Source organism: Panthera onca, chromosome B4 (genome assembly GCF_046562875.1).
Source record: "Panthera onca isolate mPanOnc1 chromosome B4, mPanOnc1 haplotype 2, whole genome shotgun sequence".
Taxonomy (NCBI): domain Eukaryota; kingdom Metazoa; phylum Chordata; class Mammalia; order Carnivora; family Felidae; genus Panthera; species Panthera onca.
Window position 1 is genome coordinate 117,336,384 of NC_138345.1, and position 20,062 is coordinate 117,356,445.

Here is a 20,062-nt window from a genome sequence, read left to right on the forward strand (position 1 = left end):
ATTTTTGTTGTTGTTTGGAAAATATAGCTGTCTTAATAAAAATGCATTATTGATGTTAACATGTAATGGGTTTATTGTTTGTATTTTAAAATGAATTAATAAATATTAGCAGAGTTAAAAATTTGTCAGCTTAAGTTCTAATATGATAAGTATTGATGGAAGTCTGGGAATTCTCAATAATTTTTAAGGGTATAAATGAGTGCTGAGAGGGGAAAAAAAAGCTTGAGACACACTGATTTAGAGTATTGTTATATTAAAAAAATAATGTATGGTTATATTTATAGCTATCTTTGAGAATACAGTGGTAGCTGATTAATGGTAAATAGAATTAGCATAATAATATATCATCTTCCCTCTTGAAGTTTGAAGAGAAGGAAACTTTACTATGTGATTTCTTATAGAAAGTATATGATTTGTATATATAGAAATACATCATCTCCCTCTCTATCTACAAAATATGTGACTATATGATTTCCTGTAGAAGAATGTAGAACTCTTTTCTCCAAACTGTTTCAGGGATCAGCAGCCCTAGAAAATATTTACCACTTACCTTCATTCATCCCCCTGCCCTCTGCATGAGGGCATGGAGGATATGAGTGATTTTTTATTTCTTTAGGGAGGAAGAAGGAAACAAGAAACTAAAAATTACAAAATGGCCACAGAAAGTAGTGTCATAATAGAACTTTAATTTGAAGACCAGATAGACATATGCAAATGATGTGCAAGTATATCAGAATCACTCCTATTTTAAATACATGAACCTGACCCTTGGGACAAAACCTGCAAAAACTTTGATGTTGTTGCCTTTTTGCAGCAGAGTTGTCATTTGGGGAAGCCTACTGTCAAGATGAATGAGTTTCTCCTATGTGAACTTTACCCCCCACGAGCTTCTGTTTGGGTGCTGCTGAGAGTGTTGGACAGTCCCTTTCCCAAATGATGGTTAGCTTGACATTTTATGATACTTCTAATAAAATTATGTGTCAAGGAAATTGAAAGGCACATTCCCCAGGGTGACAGGTAGAGTGAGCTGCATGGATTTTATGAGAACAAACTGACCATTTTTGTCATGAATGTTAATAAGAAGTAAATGGGATCAAAGTTATTCAAACTGTATTTCTGCTTCTTTTGGGGCTGCCTCTCTCAGAGTCCTGTCTTTTTTTTAAAATAAGTTTTCCTTTCTATTTAATTTAGTGTCTAAATGGGATACCATTTGAGCCTTTTAATTTTGTGTCAGAATGAAACTTCCTTCCTTGGGGATTTCAGAGTGTTTATAGTGAGTGATCCTACTCTTTCTGTCTCTGCGGTGGAGCACAGACTAGAAACTTTCCATTGTGCATCTATGCAGTGCCAGGTGGATTAGGACACACTGGTACCGTTTATATTTTATTCATTAAGTTTTGGGGTTAGCAAGATCCCAAACCTCACACCTCATTTGGCTTGAAGTCAGAATTTCATCTTCGGAATCAGAAGGGTGGGATGGGCACCTCTGTCTCCTTCCAGGGCCCTCTACTGGCCATCCTGTGCTAGCCTTGAAGGCTGCTCAGTAACCAAGGTGCCTTAGAAACTCTTAAGGATCCTTGAGTGGGGAGGGGTGTCAGGGAGAGGAATTTTCATTCCTATACACGTACTGAATCTGTGTCACATTTTGTGTTGATTTCTTGCTTGTTTGTTTAGTTTTATTTTAAAGAAAAACAGTTAAGTTATATAGTCATGAACAATACCTTAGGAAATATTCTACAAATATCTAAACCATTTTAACAAGTCAGTAGCATCTTGGGAATTTAAAATTCGATAATCGCAGAAAGCTTTATATTCTGGTTACTAACTTAGAAAAAAAATCAATTTGGTTACCCCTCATATTCCCTGGCCTACTCGGTCTACCTAGTGAGAACAGCTAGCATGTATTGAGAGTGGTCTATTTGGTAAGCACTCCTATTTGCTAATAAGTTCACCCCACTCTTACTAGAATACCAATTCTATGAGGGCAGGGACTGTATCCATAGCCCCTAGATTTGTTCCTTGCCCATAGGAGGTACTCCTATGTGTGTGTATTTTTGAACAAATGAAATAATAAATAGCTCATTTAATCTTTACAATGATCCCATTTCATGAAGTCTGCTAAGTAGAATGTAAGGCAAGAGGCATTAAAGTGGACAAAGAGAGCCTTTGCATGGATAAAAGGTACAGTCAACAATGAGTACGTAGCAGTCACAAACATGGCACCAATAACTGTACCAAAATAAACAAAACCACAAAACCAAACTTATTAGAACGGTGGAAAGACAGAGGTCATGCTATAGGCAACAGTTAAGAGGGCAGGCACTGGAGCCAGCTGCCTGGGTTCTAATCCCGCCCCCTTCTTTCTAGTTGTGTCATCTTAGGCAAGTCATTTAACATTTCTGTCTCCATTTCCTAATGTATAAAATAGTGATGATAATAGTAGGATTAAAATTGTGATGATAATCCTTGTAGGATTGCGGAGGGGATTGAGTAAACTAATTCACCCAGAGCACTTAACACAGCACCCGACAGGTGGTAAACGCTCAGTAAATACCAGTTATTGTTTTTTAAAGGATTCTGGAGAAAAAAAAGAAAAGAGAGAAAGTCTCTTGGCAGAGTGTGTGTGTTAGCACAACGTTTTCAGCTTTTAATACAGCAAGTTGACAAAAAAGAAGATTTAAAAATAAAATTTAAACGTTGAGCATATGTACACACTCTAGGACCCTACAAGCAGAGACTATACCTTCCCAGAAGCATGCTGGACATGGATAAAGCTGACCTATACTAGGCCAGAAACCTAACTGACCCACGGTCCAGGGACACGGGAGGCCTCTGGAACGTATATGGAGGAAAATGGTTTGATCTGATTTACCTCTTGATGAGGTCGCTGTGACCGCTGTGTGGAGAGCAGGGCTGCAGGAACACGAGCCAGAGCGGGAGGCTGGTCAGGAAGCTCCCAGTCACGCAGCCTGGAGAGGATGGTGGCGTGGATGAAAGCGCTAGCACTGGAGGAGGTGAGGAGCACCTCACCACCTCACCTGGCTGGTATCTGTGTTTTGAAGGTGAGGCTGACAGAACTTACTCATGGATAGAACATAGAATGTGAGTCGGTGAGGTAGCAATAGCGATTCTGGGCTCTGCTTCTGTGTTGGAAGACGAAGGAAGAGGAACAGGTTTGGCATAGGAGGAAGAAGCCAGGGGATCTGCTTTTAACCTGTTCTATCAGTTTCCTGGTTCTGCCGTAACAGAGCACCAAAAACTCAGTGGCTTCAAACAACAGAATTTTATTGTCTCACACAGTTCTGGAGTCCATGCTCTAAAATCAATGTTCTTGGGCCATGTTCTATCTGAAGGCTCTGGAGGAGAAGCCTGCCTTGCTTCTTGTAGCTTCTGGTATTCGCCAGCAGTCCTTGGCATTTGTTGGTTTATAAAGGCACCACTCTAGGCATGCCTGTCTTCTCCCCGTGTGTCTGCATGTCACCTTCCCTCTGTCTCTCCAAATTTTCCTTTTTTATAGGGACAGCAGTCATATTGGGATAGGGTCCACCCAAATGGCTTCATTTTAACTTGATTACTTCAGATTACTACCATTCTGAGGTACTGAGGATTAGGACATCAATACAATTTTTATTTTCAGGGGACACAATTCAACTCATAACACCTGTTAAATGTTATTGTCTATTAACTATTCAAGTGAGAGCTTAGATAGATGGGTATATTGTTCATTTGGCTTCCACCCAGTCTTTCCATGGTATATAATAATGTTACGATAAGCATTTTCAGGTATATAGATTGTTCTGCATTTTGAATTTCATTTTGGAATAGATTTTTAGAAGCCTCTTGATATACATTAAGACATTTGGAAGAAGTGTGACATCAATTACAATTTTATCATTCTATAGAGGAGGAGAATATGATAGTTTAAAGTGCAGACAAATGTATGAAGCAACAGGAAATAAGGACAATTCCTATCTCCTGGCTTCTGTTTTCTTAACTTAGTATGTTTGCCTTCTGGTTCCGCTAGACACTGAGTAAGTAATAATTTAGCTTAAGAGTTTCCAAGTGTATAGCCTTAAGTAACAAAGTTCTATGACCTCAAAAAGCGGAGAATTACATTCTGATACATATAAAATACTTATGTGCTCATTTTATTAATGAGATTGTCAGAACTAATGAGGTTTAAAATATATTTTCTATTTTAGTGCTGCAATTGTATTTTCCACACTTAGACTTCTCCAGGATTCAAAACTTTTTAAAAAGAAGGTAGTACAAGATGACACAGAGAACTCCATCTCTCTGGGAGCTTCTGTATGTATGAATTTAATTAATGTCTATCTTTACAATACTTACTATATAATAACTGTTGGCATGCTAAGAAAGTGTCTAATTACTTGGATGAAATAAAGGCGTAAAGTAGAAAAAACACTGGATTCAGAGTAAGGAGATAAATGTTCAAGCCCCATTTTATGCCCTTTTTTTATTGGCGTACCTTAGGCAAGTCCCTTAAACTTTAAAACATCCTTTGATTAAAACTTTTAAGTTTTAATTTAAATCTCATTTGTTCGCTGATGGAACTGAATGTAATAATCACTGAGGTCCCACCAGATACATTTTTCCAGTATTCGAGATCTGATTTCTTTAGCAAATAAAGTTGTTTCACTTTATTTTGCTCCTGATTTCACTTTTGGATTTTTTACTTCGGCATCATCAGTAGATACCTGTGTTATTTCCTACCCTGGATTTCTCATAGTTAGATTCTTCCACATTTTAAGCTCTGAAATCTCTTTGACAACTGGTGTCACAAATTCCTTGAAATTTTATTGGATTTTGATAAGACCGAGTAATTTAATGATAGAGGATTGTTTAGGATTAAAACATAAAGATTCATCACACAGAATCCTTGCTCATTATTTTAAGCTTTACTAATAAAATTGCTAATATCTAGTGTCATTACAAATAAGCAAAACTAATTATCCTAAATAGAAACTCATTTCTTACTATATTAAAAGCAATAAAAATGCTAAAAAGCAATCTAATTCAAAAATTGACTGAGAGGAATGGTTGTCATTTGGGGGCTATTTTGCCTCCCAGGGGTGATTTGGCAGTATCCGGAGACATTTTGTCTGTTGGAAGGAGAGAGGGTGCTACCGGCATCTAGTGCATAGAGGTCAGGGACGCCACTAGACACATAATGCACAGGACAGTCCCCCACAGCCACCAGCAGTGCTGAGGTCTAGAAATCCTGTTTTAGATGAAGGTGACTTGGCTGTCTAATAGTAACAGGAAATGTAGGCACTGAGAGATGAAGGTATGGGGATAGGCATTTTTTCCTGGATCGCTAAACTAAATACTAGACTCCTCAAGTTCTTGGTGTGACCCTTCCAGTCACCATCCTGCCTTGAAGGCTCTGTTCATTTCTTACTCTGTTCCCAGGACAGGCTCCCCCTCCTCTTCTGTGCCTCCCACCTGGCTATCCACATTCCAGCCCCTCCTCAGTCTTGCTGGCCACTCCTTGATATTAGGTGTTGCTGATTGATTGGAGCTGTCAGAGATGCATAGCAGGAAATTCCTAGAACAAATGGACATTGTTCTAGACGGTTTTAAAGTTCCCAAGTGTCTAAAATGGATTCCTCCTATTAGAAAAAGCTCCCCTTGTCCTTCCCTCTCAGTAGCTCTGGACATTAGCCACCTCCTTGTAAAAGGCGAAAGATTTATACGATCTGAAGAGAAACCAGAGTATTGGCCACCCCCTTGTAAAGTGCAGTAACGAAGATGGTAAATCAATTATGATACACATTTGGAATGTGAGCGGCATATAATAGTGTGGCACAATGGATTAAGACAGGGAGCTCTAAATTCAGGATGCAAGTTTGAATCCCACCTCTGCCAAAATGTAATGGAGTTTAAGCAAATAGTTAACCTTTCTAGGTGTCAGTTCTCCCATCTGTAAGACAGAAAAAATAATAACCCCTCTTTGGCTTTTTGGGAGGATTAAATAAGATAATGTGTGTAAGGCATTTGACACAGTACCTGGAATATAATAAGTACTCAATATATTATTTATTATTCCTCAGCCATTAAAATGATGTTCACAAAATTTTTGAAGACCTAGATACTGCTGATAATATCATTTGCAATGAAAAATTCAGAGTGCAAAACTATTTTCTATAATGGGTATAGAAAGAAAGAGAAAAGCTGAAAAGCAGTATTCCAAATGTTAATAGAGCATGGCGGGATTATGAATCATTTTATTTGTTTGTGTGTGTGTGTATGTGTGCATTTTTTCCATTTTATAGAATATACAAGACAAATTTTCCAAAATTAAAAAGTTAGTATTAAATGATATCAGATGCTTCTCAATTTTCATTTAGCATTTAGGCAAAAACTTTGAAATTACTAGATGGCAAGATAACAATCATTTTAATATTGTTTAGGCCACTGAAAATAAAGATGATGGTGAGTTTCTAGATCCTACTTCCCTAAATTCTCGAGAACATTTCAACATCCATCTGTGGTTGAGATGCCGCCTAGCATTGGTGACCGCCTTTGTTGCACAGATTCATGGCGTTGGAATTGTGACAGGTACAAATATCCTGTTTTAATAAAAGTTTTCCTAAACATTAATTTTACTTAGGTAATGGAGGTTTTATTGGGATACATTCGATTATAACATTCACATTTTCCAACTTTATAGCTTGATCTGTTTCCAGAATAAGAGAATTCATGTTATAAAAATAGTCATTTCCGTAACACTGAAAATGGCCTCTGTGTTTCTGATGTATGCAAAACAGGCAAGGAGATTTCAAAATACCAACATGCAAGTCTTCTTGTCATTCAGGGAGGCAGCGTAGTGTAGGGGGCTCGAGCACAGATTCCGTCGCTGGGTACCTGACTTAGGTTCAAATACTCGGTCCACCACTTCCTCCTTGGTCAACTCTCTTAATCCCCCTATGCCTCAGTTTCTTCCTCTGGTAAAAATGGAAATTATTTTACCTACTTCATAGGGTTATTGTCAGTCTTAAATGGGTTAAATTTATAAAGTTTTAGATCATAGCCTGGTGCATATACATGTCAGTTTTTACAGTGATTAATAATTATCTGTTTGTAAATCTATCTATCCAGCCATCTCTATCCATCTCTCACATTAAATATTTTTCATGTAGCATTATTACTTTTGTAGCATTGGAATACCCTAAAGTACTTTCCCCCAAATTGCAGCACATTTTTTTTAATGTTTCATGTAGAGTCTGTTTTCTGTCTTTATATCTTCCTATTCTTCTCTATTATGCAATATTCCTGTGATGAATATTGGGGGTCTTATGCGTATGTGCTTTCTTACTCTCTCAGTGCATTTTAAATAACTGCATTCATTCACTTTAGAAAACAATATGACAGATTACGTCAGCCTCATCAACGAAGGGTGCATGGAAGCAAAAAGTGCAGGCGACAGGGAGCTACAAGCTGAATTCTTGATGCAAGCTGTAATCATTGGCCTACAAGAAAAGCATTTAAAGGCAGACATCATAACAAACCTTCAGGTAGGAAGGAGACCTCATTCACATTGATATTCACCTACTGATTCTGATTAGAACAAAAGGAGAGAATTTTAAATCCCATTAGATGCTGAATGCGTAACAGTTTGGCCAGCTCTTGTTTCAGTGGATTGGAAACAGGACTATCAAAAGCAATAATTTTATTTTAATAGGCTGTAATACATTTGCTTGAAGAAAGTGAATTTATTTCCCCTCGGTCTCATTTAACCCTGGTGAGAAGCATGCTTTTGCTGGATGACTTAACAAAAGCTGAGAAATTCAAGGAAACTCCTTCTTCAAAAACAGAAAAATTATGTTTGTTGACTCAGGCTCACAACATTCTTATTGAACAGGTGGGTGCACTTTTGTGTCCTCAAGACTTAGACACTGACTTTTCCATCGTCTTATTCAAAACCACATTAGCTAGTCACTAATACAGTGTTCCTTTCACAGATGCTAACTTTCGGAGAAACGATTGAATTTCCTTTATCAAACACTGACTCTGCAAGTCCATCGCATCCTTTGAAAAATATCTATCTTCCCCATGTCATGTTGTTGGCCAAAACAAAAATGAGGATTGGTAAGAATGCTTTAACATATATTATACTCAAGTCACTGATGAGAAATTGTCATTTTCAGGCAGGCTATCCTAGGAGTACGTTCAAATGGGGCAATATTTATGAATACTCGGGCTCCATTTATTTTAATGAATAGTTTTTGATTATTTACTGTGTGCCAGATTGCGGGTGAGGTCCTGGGAAATTACTGGAGGTTAAACAGGTACAGTCACTGATCTTCATGTGGGAGGTAGAAATAAGCAAGTAAACAAACCATATGGAGAAGTGCACATTATAAATATTGTATAAAATCTTTTAATGTTTATAAAATATCCCCCTTATAAAATTTGATAGAGATAAATATTGTATAAAATAAAATAAAATAAAATATATATTTGACAAGTACCAGGCAGAAAATGAGTAAGGGTACAGAAAGCTTATGTATGATAATGCATTACATATAGGTATGTAATTATAAATTGTGATCCATTTTATCAAAGATGTGGATGAGTTCTGCTGATAAAGAACAATGAAGGGAGGGGTGCCTGTTTAAGTAGAGTCATTGGTGAAGAGCTCTGTGTGGAAGTGGTATTTAACCCTAAACCTTAAATTGCAAGTGACTAGTTATGCATGATGGAGACAGAGAGAGCCGTGTTGTAGGTTCTGAGGTCAGGACAAGCTTGACCTGTTCTGGAAGTGCAGGAGACCAGGATAGCCTGATCAGAGTGGGCTAGGGGCAGCCTCATGGGAGGAAGTGAGCTGAAGAATCGATTGCAGGTTAGACTGGAGCCAGCTCTGACTGGACCTGATGGGAGCTGGTGGACCAGGAAGCAAGAGGCGTACAGCCCTCTGGAGCCAAAGTGGAGCTGACCAGTGCGGTCCTTCTCTGGAGCTTACAGATTGTGTCAAGCTTTCTCTAGGACACCGTCTCTGGCCTTTGACCCAAGGCTGACTGCCTCGAGCTCCCAGGCTTTTGTCCAGCCCAGAGGGCAGGAAATCTTATAACAGCTCTCTGTGTTCTAACCTATATTAATCATGCCTTTTTCTTTTCTGTATTTCTGATACTTTGACATCTGGGGTCCTGCTGACTAGGGAAGGACTTCCTGGGGCTAGCCAATGCCTAGAGATTACCAAACCACTATCCTGTGAGCATGCCCTTTAAATGGAGACTATTCCAGAGCCCATTCTCTGAACCTTTATCGGGCTCCCTTGTAGTCCTTTGCTGGGCTCTGACACTCTGAACCATTGTTTTCCTGCCCTAATCACCCCTGGGAGAGGTATCATCAGACTACTAGCTCAGCCCGCTGAAATTATTTTAGACTAGCTAATCCGAAACCTGCTTTGCCTGTTTACCCCAACCTACCCGTCCCTTCCTACCACATCTAAAATAAAGATTCTTGTCCACATTTTCCCCTCGCTCCCTCTACTTCCTGACCAACTTTTGGGCTTTTCTGTCTGGCCCGGTGTGATGTGGTGTGCCCCAGCTTCTTGGGAACTGTCGTAAACTATGTTTTCAGTGGCAGTTGTCTCCTGGCCTGTACAGTAATGAAACACACCTGAACAGTAAAGAAACCTACATTTTAAAACATACCCCTCACTTCCTGGTACCCATTTGCCTCCTGTACCAGTAGCTGCTCAGCTAAGGAGAGGTGGATGGTTGGACTACAGTGTGAAGGGAGGGCAAGAGAGCTGTGTGTGGTCAAACCATCATCTGTCCAGGATCTTCTCCCTTCTACCCCTCATGATTATTACTCATTATTATTTTATGTGATTCCTCCTCATCATCATCAGAGATGAATTTTATTACTTTGGGTAAATTGTATCACCTCTATATTGTTGAGTCTCCTTATTTATGAGATTGGGCTGGCCTAGCTGACCTCTAGACTTTCTTCCAGCAATCTGACCCCATAAGAGCTATTTTTGTATATTTTTAGTTCACAGTTTGTTATATTATCAGTATATTCAATTTCTACGAGAGCTTAAAGTACAGATTGTGTTAAATTGTGCAGATTGTGTGAAATCAAATGTATTCTCTGCTTTCCTGACTTCCTAATCCTGAAGATGTGTCACCACTCTGTGACAATAGTGCCACTGTTTTTTAGACTCACTTGAGGCAGAACAGCTTGCTTTCTGTTATATTATATTAAATACAGACCTAAAAAACAAAACCAAAAGCAGCTTTTCTGTCAAAACAACATCAGTTTCACAACTTCTTTTTCACAGAGTTGATGTTTATTGGAAAAAGGAGCACTTCAATATTATGAAGCATAAAATCATCTGATTTGATGCTTTCTCGACAGTTTTCCTTTATAGGGAGAGTATAGATTCATCGCAAGAATAGAGCCATTTAAACAATTGTTTTTCCTTTGTGAAAGCCTCTGATGGAAAAAGGCATTCTGAGACTTTCATAAAACCAAAAATAAGCATCATGGTTATTTGAGATTATTTTTCCCACTAATGAGTGAACCTCGAGCTTCTTTATGAGATTAAAAAATAGATTATTGATTGCTTACGTAATAGCAGTGAAGAAAGATGCAAGAATGATGCTGGGGAGTGGGGATACAAGAGGGAGCCAGTGATCATCTCTGCCCTCAGACAGCCTGTCATCCTCTTAGGGGGAGAGAGAGAGAAAACTGTCAGTAATTTCTGTAACAAATCCCTTTATTGTTTCAATAGAAATCCAGAAGACAATGCAAGAGCTTTTATTATATATTAATACTTTATTATATATAACATAGATTTTATATATAGTACATATATGTCAGTGCCCAAATTACTTGAAGATAATTGATAATGTTGTCGTATATGAATAAACAGCTCTAATATAATTTGAAACAATAAATGAGACATATAAAAATGGCAGATGTGTTGAAAAATGAGGTTGCCTTGGACAAAATGCTACTAGCATACCCTTACCTGGGATCTACTCACGATTGGTAATTGTTGGGATTGAAGAGCATGGACTCTGGAGAAAGATTTCTGGTCTTACTCTGGTCTGGTCTTACTCTTGTCATAATTTAGAGTGTGGGCCCTGGAGTCAGACTGCCTGGGTTCTAATCACAGCCCTGCTTCTTACAAGTCACATGACTTTGGGCAAATAAAATAAAATAAAATAAAATAAAAGAATCACTGTGCCGCTGCTTTGTCCTCTGTAAAGTGTACTAATGACATCCATTCAGAGTTGGGAGGATTACACGAGATAATGCTTAAGTCCTTGGGATGGTACCTGGATTGTAGGAATCACTTAATAAGCCTGAGCTCTTCTTTTTCTCTTTTCTCACTTTTCCTCAGTGCCTCTCATTTTATCCAGCATTCAGAAAATATTTGCTACGTGTCTGTCTGTCTGTCTGTGAGGGCACACAGATTACGTCTAATGCCTCTTCAACAATACAACAGTCCTTCATTATCTTAAATGATGACGGGACCACACAAGAACTACAGCACGTGGCCCTTATCCAAATGGCTTTGGCATCTAGTTGCAGTGATAAAATATGCATAGCAAGCCAGCACTAATAGAGCTGAATAGAAACAAAATTACTGCCTATTAATATATGCAAACTTTTACTGGGAAAAATATAAAGCTTCATAAGACTTACAGATGTTTTCCTACTAACAACTTCATGTTAGGAACACAGTTGTTCTGTAGAGCATCATGAAATGTTGGAGCTGAAAGAGACCCGAGAGATTATATCCTTCATTTTAAAAATAAGAAAATGTTGAAATTTATCGAAGATAAAGTTTCTAAGTGCTACTGTTCAAGTTCATTGAAATATTTGAATATTGAGTTTAAAAAATATATCTTAGATGCTAGAAAGTAAAGACTACTAGAGTTCTTAAGCAAACTTATTGTGAGAGAAATCTGGTAACGTGGAGGCTTGTTACAAACGCCGTGTGTTTCATTCTTCCTTTGCCATCCGACTTGTTCCCTTTAGGACATACAGTGGCCAAACAAGTCTATTATACCAGTAAAAAGAAGGATCCCTCGAAGTGGTTACCTGCCCTTCATCTTTTTGAAATGGCACGGAAGCTCTGTAAGGTAGCAGCAGCAGAAGAACATGAGGTAGAGGCAGAAATTCTTTTTCAGAAAGGTAAGATGTACTTGGGGTCAGAACTGTGATAAAGTTTATGGGATGTTTTTTTTTCCTATTAACAATATACTTCTTGAAAATCTGGTCACTGACTGTAAAAAAATACATGTTTTATAAAGGGCTTAGTGATGACACAAAAGTGGTACCTTTGGCAAACTTATATCAAGAAAGGGGAAAAAGAGTACGACTACTTAGTCTCTTTTATAATTACAATTGACCCTCCTTAGACAAAGTTTTATGTTTGACTCAAAAATGTCAGCATCAGCCATTTAGCTATAAATAATGTTTCTTAAAGAATGCTTGGAAGGCATTTTTTATGCGTGATTTCATTCCTTAGCTAAGCATTTTAGTTAATTTCTATAAATATACATACCCACTTAAATAGCTGTAGCACACCTGTAATTATAAGTTATGTACGATATATTTGCATAATTACTGTGGCTACTTTGGGCATGACAAGAGTGACGATGATGGTTGCTATCATTTGTTGATCGTCGACTAGATGCAAGGCTCTATAGCAGCCAGTGTGTAACCTCTCATATTGCCGATTCTTACAACAGTTCTACAGGGTATGCATGGCTAATCCTACTTGACAGATGAGGAAAATGAGGTACAGTCTGGTTAAGAAACCTTCTCTAAGTCAGCAGCTACTAAATGATAGTGCCCAGGCGTGAACCTAACCCTGGGAGGCTCTGTGCCCTGTCCACACACTAAATGAAAACTGAATTCTTTTTATAGCAATTATATGATTTTCCTTCCTTGCCCTTTGGCTACAAAAGTGCCATTCCACTGAACGTTGTGGCTAACCATGGGGTCGAGAGCGGTGTGAACACCGAAGTGTTTGCATCATTTGTGATGGTTTTCAAGTGTTTGCTGACTTTTTAGGATTTAGCAGAGATGTTTTCTATGAGATCTGCAATACTAGACAGAGATCCGCAATACTGTATCTGTAATACAAGAGGAAGAGGACATGGATGTAGACAAAGGGAATGGGCCCCACAGGAGGAAAGGGAGGTACAAAGTAAGGAAATATAAAAATAAGATGGTAAGAACATTTGTGTCTGGAAAGCCAAAGGAGGCTTTGACTCAGTGTTGCTAACTAAAGGCAGGATGAACCCGGAGACTCCTGGGAAAAGAAGTAAAAGATCTTGCACTATTGGCTGACCTTACAGCAAAAACAACAGACAGATGGGCAGTAAGGACAGCACATCCAGTTTTCTGAAGTCCCAGCATGAAATATTTATTCTAAAGTTCTAAATGATAGAAAAAGGAAAAACCATTTGTGTACATATTTTTTTTTTTATTCTTTCAGGCAAAATAGAACGTCAAATATTGATGGAAGAGAAATCTCCAAGTTCACAACTTGAGAGTTTATTTGAAGCTATACAACTAAGCTTGAGAAATGATCAAAACTCGGGGTAAAAAAAATCTTCCCATTATTATAACATATTTTGGCTCAAGTCCCATGCTCTGGTAGTACATTGAACATTCAAGGCTGGGATGACTGGGAGACCATCTTCCTGTGGCAGGACTAGTTCCCTGGGGTCCATTGTCCACCAGATTTACTGACTTCCTTTCCAAGGTTGTTGCCCTTTGCTCTGACCCAAAGCCTCATTTACAGCAATGGTTGGTGATAGCAGTTATCATGGTGGCATACTGGACTGTGTATTGCTTCTAGTCTTTACTCACATCGATCTCCTATCTGTCCCAGGATTCTAGCAGCTTCCATGGATGTGAAATTGTATCTAGAAGGGATTTATGTGGATATTCACTCTGGTCAACAGGGCCAGGGATGGCCAACTTAATTCTATATAAAAATCATCTTAAGATTGAGAATAAGCTGCCATTATTACAACTGTACTGATTTAAATAGCCCCAACCGACAGGTTTGATAGTGAATACACAGACCTCACCCATATCATACAACTGCTTTCTGCATTACTCCATGTCTCTTTCCATTTTCATTAGTATAGGAGGGTAGAAAAAGGGGTCTGATTTTCGAGGTAGGTTCCTTCAGTCCTGATTTTCACTTCTTTAGTGACTTGTGTGCTGGAATATTCTAGAATGGTATGGATGCTGGGCTTCAGAGCAGTCATGCCATGGAGTGTTGCCAGCACAGGACAAGGTAGAATTCTCAACTCTCTTCAAGAGCTTCCAATTTCAGTAGGGAGGAAGGTGCTGCTGTCTCTGCCAATGGTGCTGTGAAAAGAAGGTGTGTATTTGGGACAGATACTGGTTTTGTCTATTTTTACCTTTCATCAGCTCAGAAATTGTGGAAAATGATGCAAAATGATTATGAGTGGTGAAACTATTTAATAAGTACAGTGTTCTATCATTTTAGATTGATAAGAGACTCCTACTTAGAAATGGCCTTATTATTTTTACATATGAGGAAGCCAAAAAACAATCTTTCAACACCACCATTAACACTTAAGGTAATAAACTATTTTATTAGAAATCTTAAATTAATTGCCTTTGTTAACTCTGTGCTATTGAAATAATGAGACTGATTTTTATGTATGATTTGGAGAAATTCATTTATTACTTTATAGTCACACTCATGTTTAGATACTTCTTTGGATTTTTTTTTTGTTTTGTTTTGTTTTTAATATGAAATTTATTGTCAAATTGGTTTCCATACAACACCTAGTGCTCCTCCCAACAAGTTCCCTCCTCAGTGCCCATCACCCACCTCCTCTCCCTCCCACTCCCATCAACCCTCAGTTTATTCTCAGTTTTTAAGAGTCTCTTATGGTTTGGCTCTCTCACTCTCTAACTTTTTTTTCCCTCCCCTCCCCCATGGTCTTCTGTTAAGTTTCTCAGGATCCACATAAAAGTGAAAACATATAGTATCTGTCTTTCTCTGTATGGCTTATTTCACTTAGCATGACACTCTCCAGTTCTATCCACATTGCTACAGAAGGCCATATTTCATTCTTTCTCATTGCCAAGTAGTATTCCATTGTGTGTATAAACCACAATTTCTTTATCCATTCATCAGTTGATGGACATTTAGGCTCTTTCCATAATTTGGCTGTTGTTGAGAGTGCTGCTATAAACATTGGGGTACAAGTGCCCCTATGCATCAGCACTCCTGTATCCCTTGGGAAAATTCCTAGCAGTGCTATTGCTGGGTCATAGGGTAGATCTATTTTTAACTTTTTTGAGGAACTTCCACACTGTTTTCCAGAGTGGCTGCACCAGTTTGCATTCCCACCAACAGTACAAGAGGGTTTCCGTTTCTCCACATCCTCGCCAGCATCTATAGTCTCCTGATTTGTTCATTTTAGCCACTCTGACTGGCGTGAGGTGGTATCTCAGTGTGGTTTTGATTTGTATTTCCCTGATGAGGAGTGATGTGGAGCATCTTTTCATGTGCCTGTTGTATATAAGGCTCTGCAAATAAGAGTTCCTGTGGACAGTTTTGCCTGTTAAAAAGTAATACATGAAATGTAGGTGTATGTAAATACTCTAAGGTATTAGTATTAATCAGGAAATTGTAGGAAATGGTATATTGGTTAAACAGATGGACAAGTAAGATGTTCATTACTGATACGGCCTGCTAACAGATCACTTTTTGATAGAGTCACTCATTTATTCATCACATACCTATTGAACATTCACTCTGACCCAGACAGTATTCTGGAAGGTTATTAAGCAGTGATTAAGACAAACTTAGTCCTTGTTCTCATGGAACTAGTTTTCAGTAGAGGGAGAGAGACAATAAACCAGTAAAGGAAAAAAGTAAGAGGAAGGAAGGTTGGGTGGGGGTGGGGGGGGGGAAAGAAAGGGAGAGAAAGAAGAGAAGGAAGGGGGGTTGGTTTAGGTAGTAAAATTGGAGATTAGGAAAGAACTTGGGTTGGTGGGATTGTGAATGATGCAGTGGCAAGAGGTGGGATTTACTGGATGAGAAGGGGACCATGCAAATAGTTGCAGGGGCATGCACTTCTAGAGCGGTGCTTCCAAACCAAGGGGCAGAAGCATCTCTGGGGATCCTGTGAAAATGCAGAGTCTGATTCAGTAAGTCAAGGATGGGGTCTGAGATTTGGCATTTCTGCTGGTCTGTGGGCCACATTTGAATTCCAGGGATCTAGACTGAGGGAGATCCTGTGGGCAGGATGTGGGTGCTTTGGAGATATATGAGGCCAGTAACTTTTAATTTTTAATTAATTTATTATTATTATGATTATTATTATTTTGTTTTAGAGAGAGACTGAGCAGGGGAGAGGAGCAGAGGGAGAGAGAGAGAGAGTGAGGGAGGGAGGGAGAAAGGAAGAATCTTAAGTAGGCTCCATGCTCAGCATTGTTCTTACATTATAGTTATTTAATGTTATTATGTATTCTTCATTTAATGCCTATTAGTATTCTTTCCAGAATTTAAATAGGTAAATTGCCCAAACTTACAGAGCCAGTAAGCCACAAGGGCTACCCCAAAGCCTAAGTGGCTTCATTACAGCTAATGACTAGGGTTCTCATATTTTGGGAGAGGGCTGTATTGCTTAGATTATCCATAGGTGGCTTCTCCAGGTATCATCTACCTCCAGCCAATCTTAGCACTTGATCTAGGCTAGGCCACATTTACACATTGTGTTTCCTGCTCTGGCATCAACACTATTCACTGACTTTCTTTTTCCTTGGGAGTCCTGTAGCCAGAAGTAAAACAAAGATATCTTTGTTATTGTTTGTTTTATTCTGCAGTCTTGTTGAAGATCAAGGAATTGGCCAAAATATGAGCATCAAAACATTAGAACCAAGCAGTCTAATTGAACAGTTTTATCCATATTAGTTAAAAATTAAGAATTAACTATTAATACTTATTTTAGCTATCTTTAAAAATGTAAAACAGGCAGATATTACATTGCCATTGGAGCTTCTTTCTGTTAATTTTTGTAGCATTGACTTTCTTATTTAAAAAATTGAACACACACACACGGTAAAAAAATATCTTCATTCATTGCTATTTTTGCTATTCTATGGAACTTTATGATTACATCATCCTTTAATAGTTCCCTAGTTAGAAAAGTGATAGCAAATACCTATCAGAAACCTTTAAGTAATATTCTTATTTCTGACATTCTCACACAATGTATTCAATTTATGAATCATCTATTAAAATGGCAAATACCATTTTAAGTAAATACTTTCCTTAAAATGCCATTTGTGTTTATTTTATTGTTATTCAAATCCAAGCTCAGTATAAAAAATTAGAAAAGATGAGAAAAATAAGCACCCTTAAGAGCCATAATAACCACTGTTAATAATTTTCTTTGCTTGTGTATACAGGGAATATATGTGTATACATATCTTTTTAAAAATAGGATTGTACTTTGCATACTATTTTGTAACCTCTACTTTTCTGTCTCTAATATATTTGAACATCTTTTCATGTCAATACATCTAATACATACATTATTATTCTTTATTTTTACATTATTATTCTTTTTTTTTTAACGTTTTTATTTATTTTTGAGACAGAGAGAGACAGAGCATGAACAGGGGAGGGGCAGAGAGAGAGGGAGACACAGAATCTGAAACAGGCTCCAGGCTCTGAGCTGTCAGCCCAGAGCCCGATGCGGGGTTCGAACTCACGGACCGTGAGATCATGACCTGAGCCGAAGTCGGACGCTTAACCGACCAAGCCACCCAGGCGCCCCTACATTATTATTCTTAATGGCTATATAGTGTTCCACTGAAATGTCATTTTCAGAGGATGAGAAAATTTATCATGCAACTTCATGGTATCTTTATCTATCTTTATTATAACATATGTGCTATATTTTTTAGACTCCTACCAGAAGGCATAGTTCTATTAAAGAACCAACAGTAAATCGATTTGAAATGTACAGTTCACTGGCCTGGACTGTGATAAGAGCTGCTGCCCAGGTTGGTGTGATTTTTATTTAAGCTTCCTTTTAACTGGCCTGTCTGTATCCTCTACCTACTAGTTGTTAAGACAGCATAATGTATCTAGACAAGAGAAAGGAAAATTCACATTCTTTAGGATTTATGCCAATGATCTTTCTTTGGGAAGATTAGGAATGCTCCTTAAGTATGTTGTGTTTTTAATCTTTATTAGGCAGACCTGTCTTTGTTTGTTTTGGCTTTTCTTTAATGAAAGTATTGGCAGATACGTATGTGCACATTTTGACATTTTGGCAAATATCTTTCAGAGCTAGGTGAGATAGCCTATTTAAAGTGACTCATGCATTAATTAAATTGTCAACAATAATGATTTGTTTGACAATGATATATACTACATGTTGGGCATCACATGTTGTTTTCCAGATCGTCTTTATTTTTTCTTCCAATGTATATTGAATATGATTTTATGAATTCACTTTTTCACACTATGGGCCTAATGGATAATCTATGAATCGGAAAGCTTACATTTATGAATTCTAATTCTGCATTAATTTTAGGTCAGTGAAGCTGTGCTAGCAGTTAACCTACTTATTGGAAAGAAGAATGCTAGAACTGATAAAGTCAGCCAAGGGGCCTTACCAAATATCCCTGAATTTGCCACTGTGGATCTTTTGTCTTCATATACAGATTATTTGCTTGGTATGTTTGAAATGTCTAGGCATTTTATAAAAACCTGATACATGTAATGCATAATCAAGTTGCAAAGGTTTAATCATGGTGATTTGTTGGGTTTTAGCTTAGAGAGTATCATGGCAGGAGGAACCTCAGAAAGACAGGGGCTCTGCAGCCCAGCTGCCAAAACAAAGGGGCATCACTTCATTGTATGTACGTCTGTGTTACTCAATCAGCTGTTGCATTTCAGATGCAGGACTCTGTGAAAAATGGTATTTCCTTCTGTCTATTTTCCAGTTCACACATGTCAAATGAGGCCTTTTGGAAATATTTACTTGTGGATCCTTTCCTGATCCCCTAAAATGTGTGCTCACCCTCATACTCTCATGTAGTTCTCTGTTCTTTTTCTTAGTTATTTTATATTTGTGTGTGTACATGTGCATGTATGGGTGTGCACATGTGCACATGGGTATACATGTTTGAACTCTTTCTCTCATTAAGCTATCATCAGCTTCCTGAGGATAGGGACTTTATTTGATTTGCTGCCCTAACTGCAGAAAATCACACATTACTTGCACATGACAGGCATTTGTAATTGTTTATTTTTTTTCATTTTTTTGTTTGTTTATTTTTGAGAGAGAGAGAGAGAGCACAAGTGGGAGAGAGGCAGAGAGAGAGGGAGACACAGAATCTGAAGCAGTCTGCAGACTCTGAGCTGTCAGCACAGAGCCCAATGTGGGGCTAGAACCCATGAACTGTGGTATCATGACCTGAGCTGAAATTGGAGGCTTAACTGACTGAACCACCCAGGCGCCCCTCATAATTGTTGAATGAATTAATGAATGAGAGGTTAGAATTTAAACTTGATCTCACTATTATTTGTTTTTTCTATTTTACGGCTCCTTTGTTAGCTAGCAAACTGTCATATAAACCTCTAAGTCAGATCAGCAGTAATATATTTAAGATTCATTTATGTGTTTGTCCATTCATTCATTTGAAAAATAGTTATTGAGATTGAGTGCTTCTTGTATGCTGAACACTTGGATGGTTCAAAGGCATAAGGTGCTGGAGTCTTACTTCCAGGCTGACATTTCAGTAACAACAATAACTAATTTTCCTTGGCACTAGGTGAGCATTGAGCCAAATGGGGTGAAGAGTGCTACTTTAACCTGGTGGGGGTAGGAGTGTTCTTCCTAAAGCCGCTGAAAACACATCTGTAGGCAGCAGCTTACTCTGCTGAAGTGTTAAGTCAACTTTAGCCAAAGGATTAGTGTCTAAAACCATCCCTTTCCTTGGCTTTCTTCCTTTCCAACCCAAAAATGTATTGCCTGAGGTTAAACCATTAGATAAA

At 38.2% G+C, this 20,062-nt stretch overlaps 1 protein-coding gene across 4 annotated transcripts in view; it reads left to right on the forward strand.

Moving 5' to 3' along the window:
- The window catches only part of CFAP54 (cilia and flagella associated protein 54), a 295,014-nt gene that overhangs the window by 205,163 nt on the left and 69,789 nt on the right, over positions 1-20,062 (forward strand). For all 4 annotated transcript variants that reach the window (XR_013556674.2, XM_078449575.2, XM_078449576.2 and 1 more), the window contains 10 exons: positions 4,203-4,308; positions 6,435-6,582; positions 7,381-7,538; positions 7,706-7,885; positions 7,986-8,112; positions 12,022-12,177; positions 13,490-13,595; positions 14,519-14,612; positions 17,962-18,060; positions 18,597-18,738. Coding sequence is in view for 3 of the 4 variants with exons in the window: in XM_078449575.2 (XP_078305701.2) it covers positions 4,203-4,308; positions 6,435-6,582; positions 7,381-7,538; positions 7,706-7,885; positions 7,986-8,112; positions 12,022-12,177; positions 13,490-13,595; positions 14,519-14,612; positions 17,962-18,060; positions 18,597-18,738 (1,316 nt within the window). In the remaining variant the exon portion in view is untranslated. The remainder of the gene's footprint in view (positions 1-4,202; positions 4,309-6,434; positions 6,583-7,380; positions 7,539-7,705; positions 7,886-7,985; positions 8,113-12,021; positions 12,178-13,489; positions 13,596-14,518; positions 14,613-17,961; positions 18,061-18,596; positions 18,739-20,062) is intronic.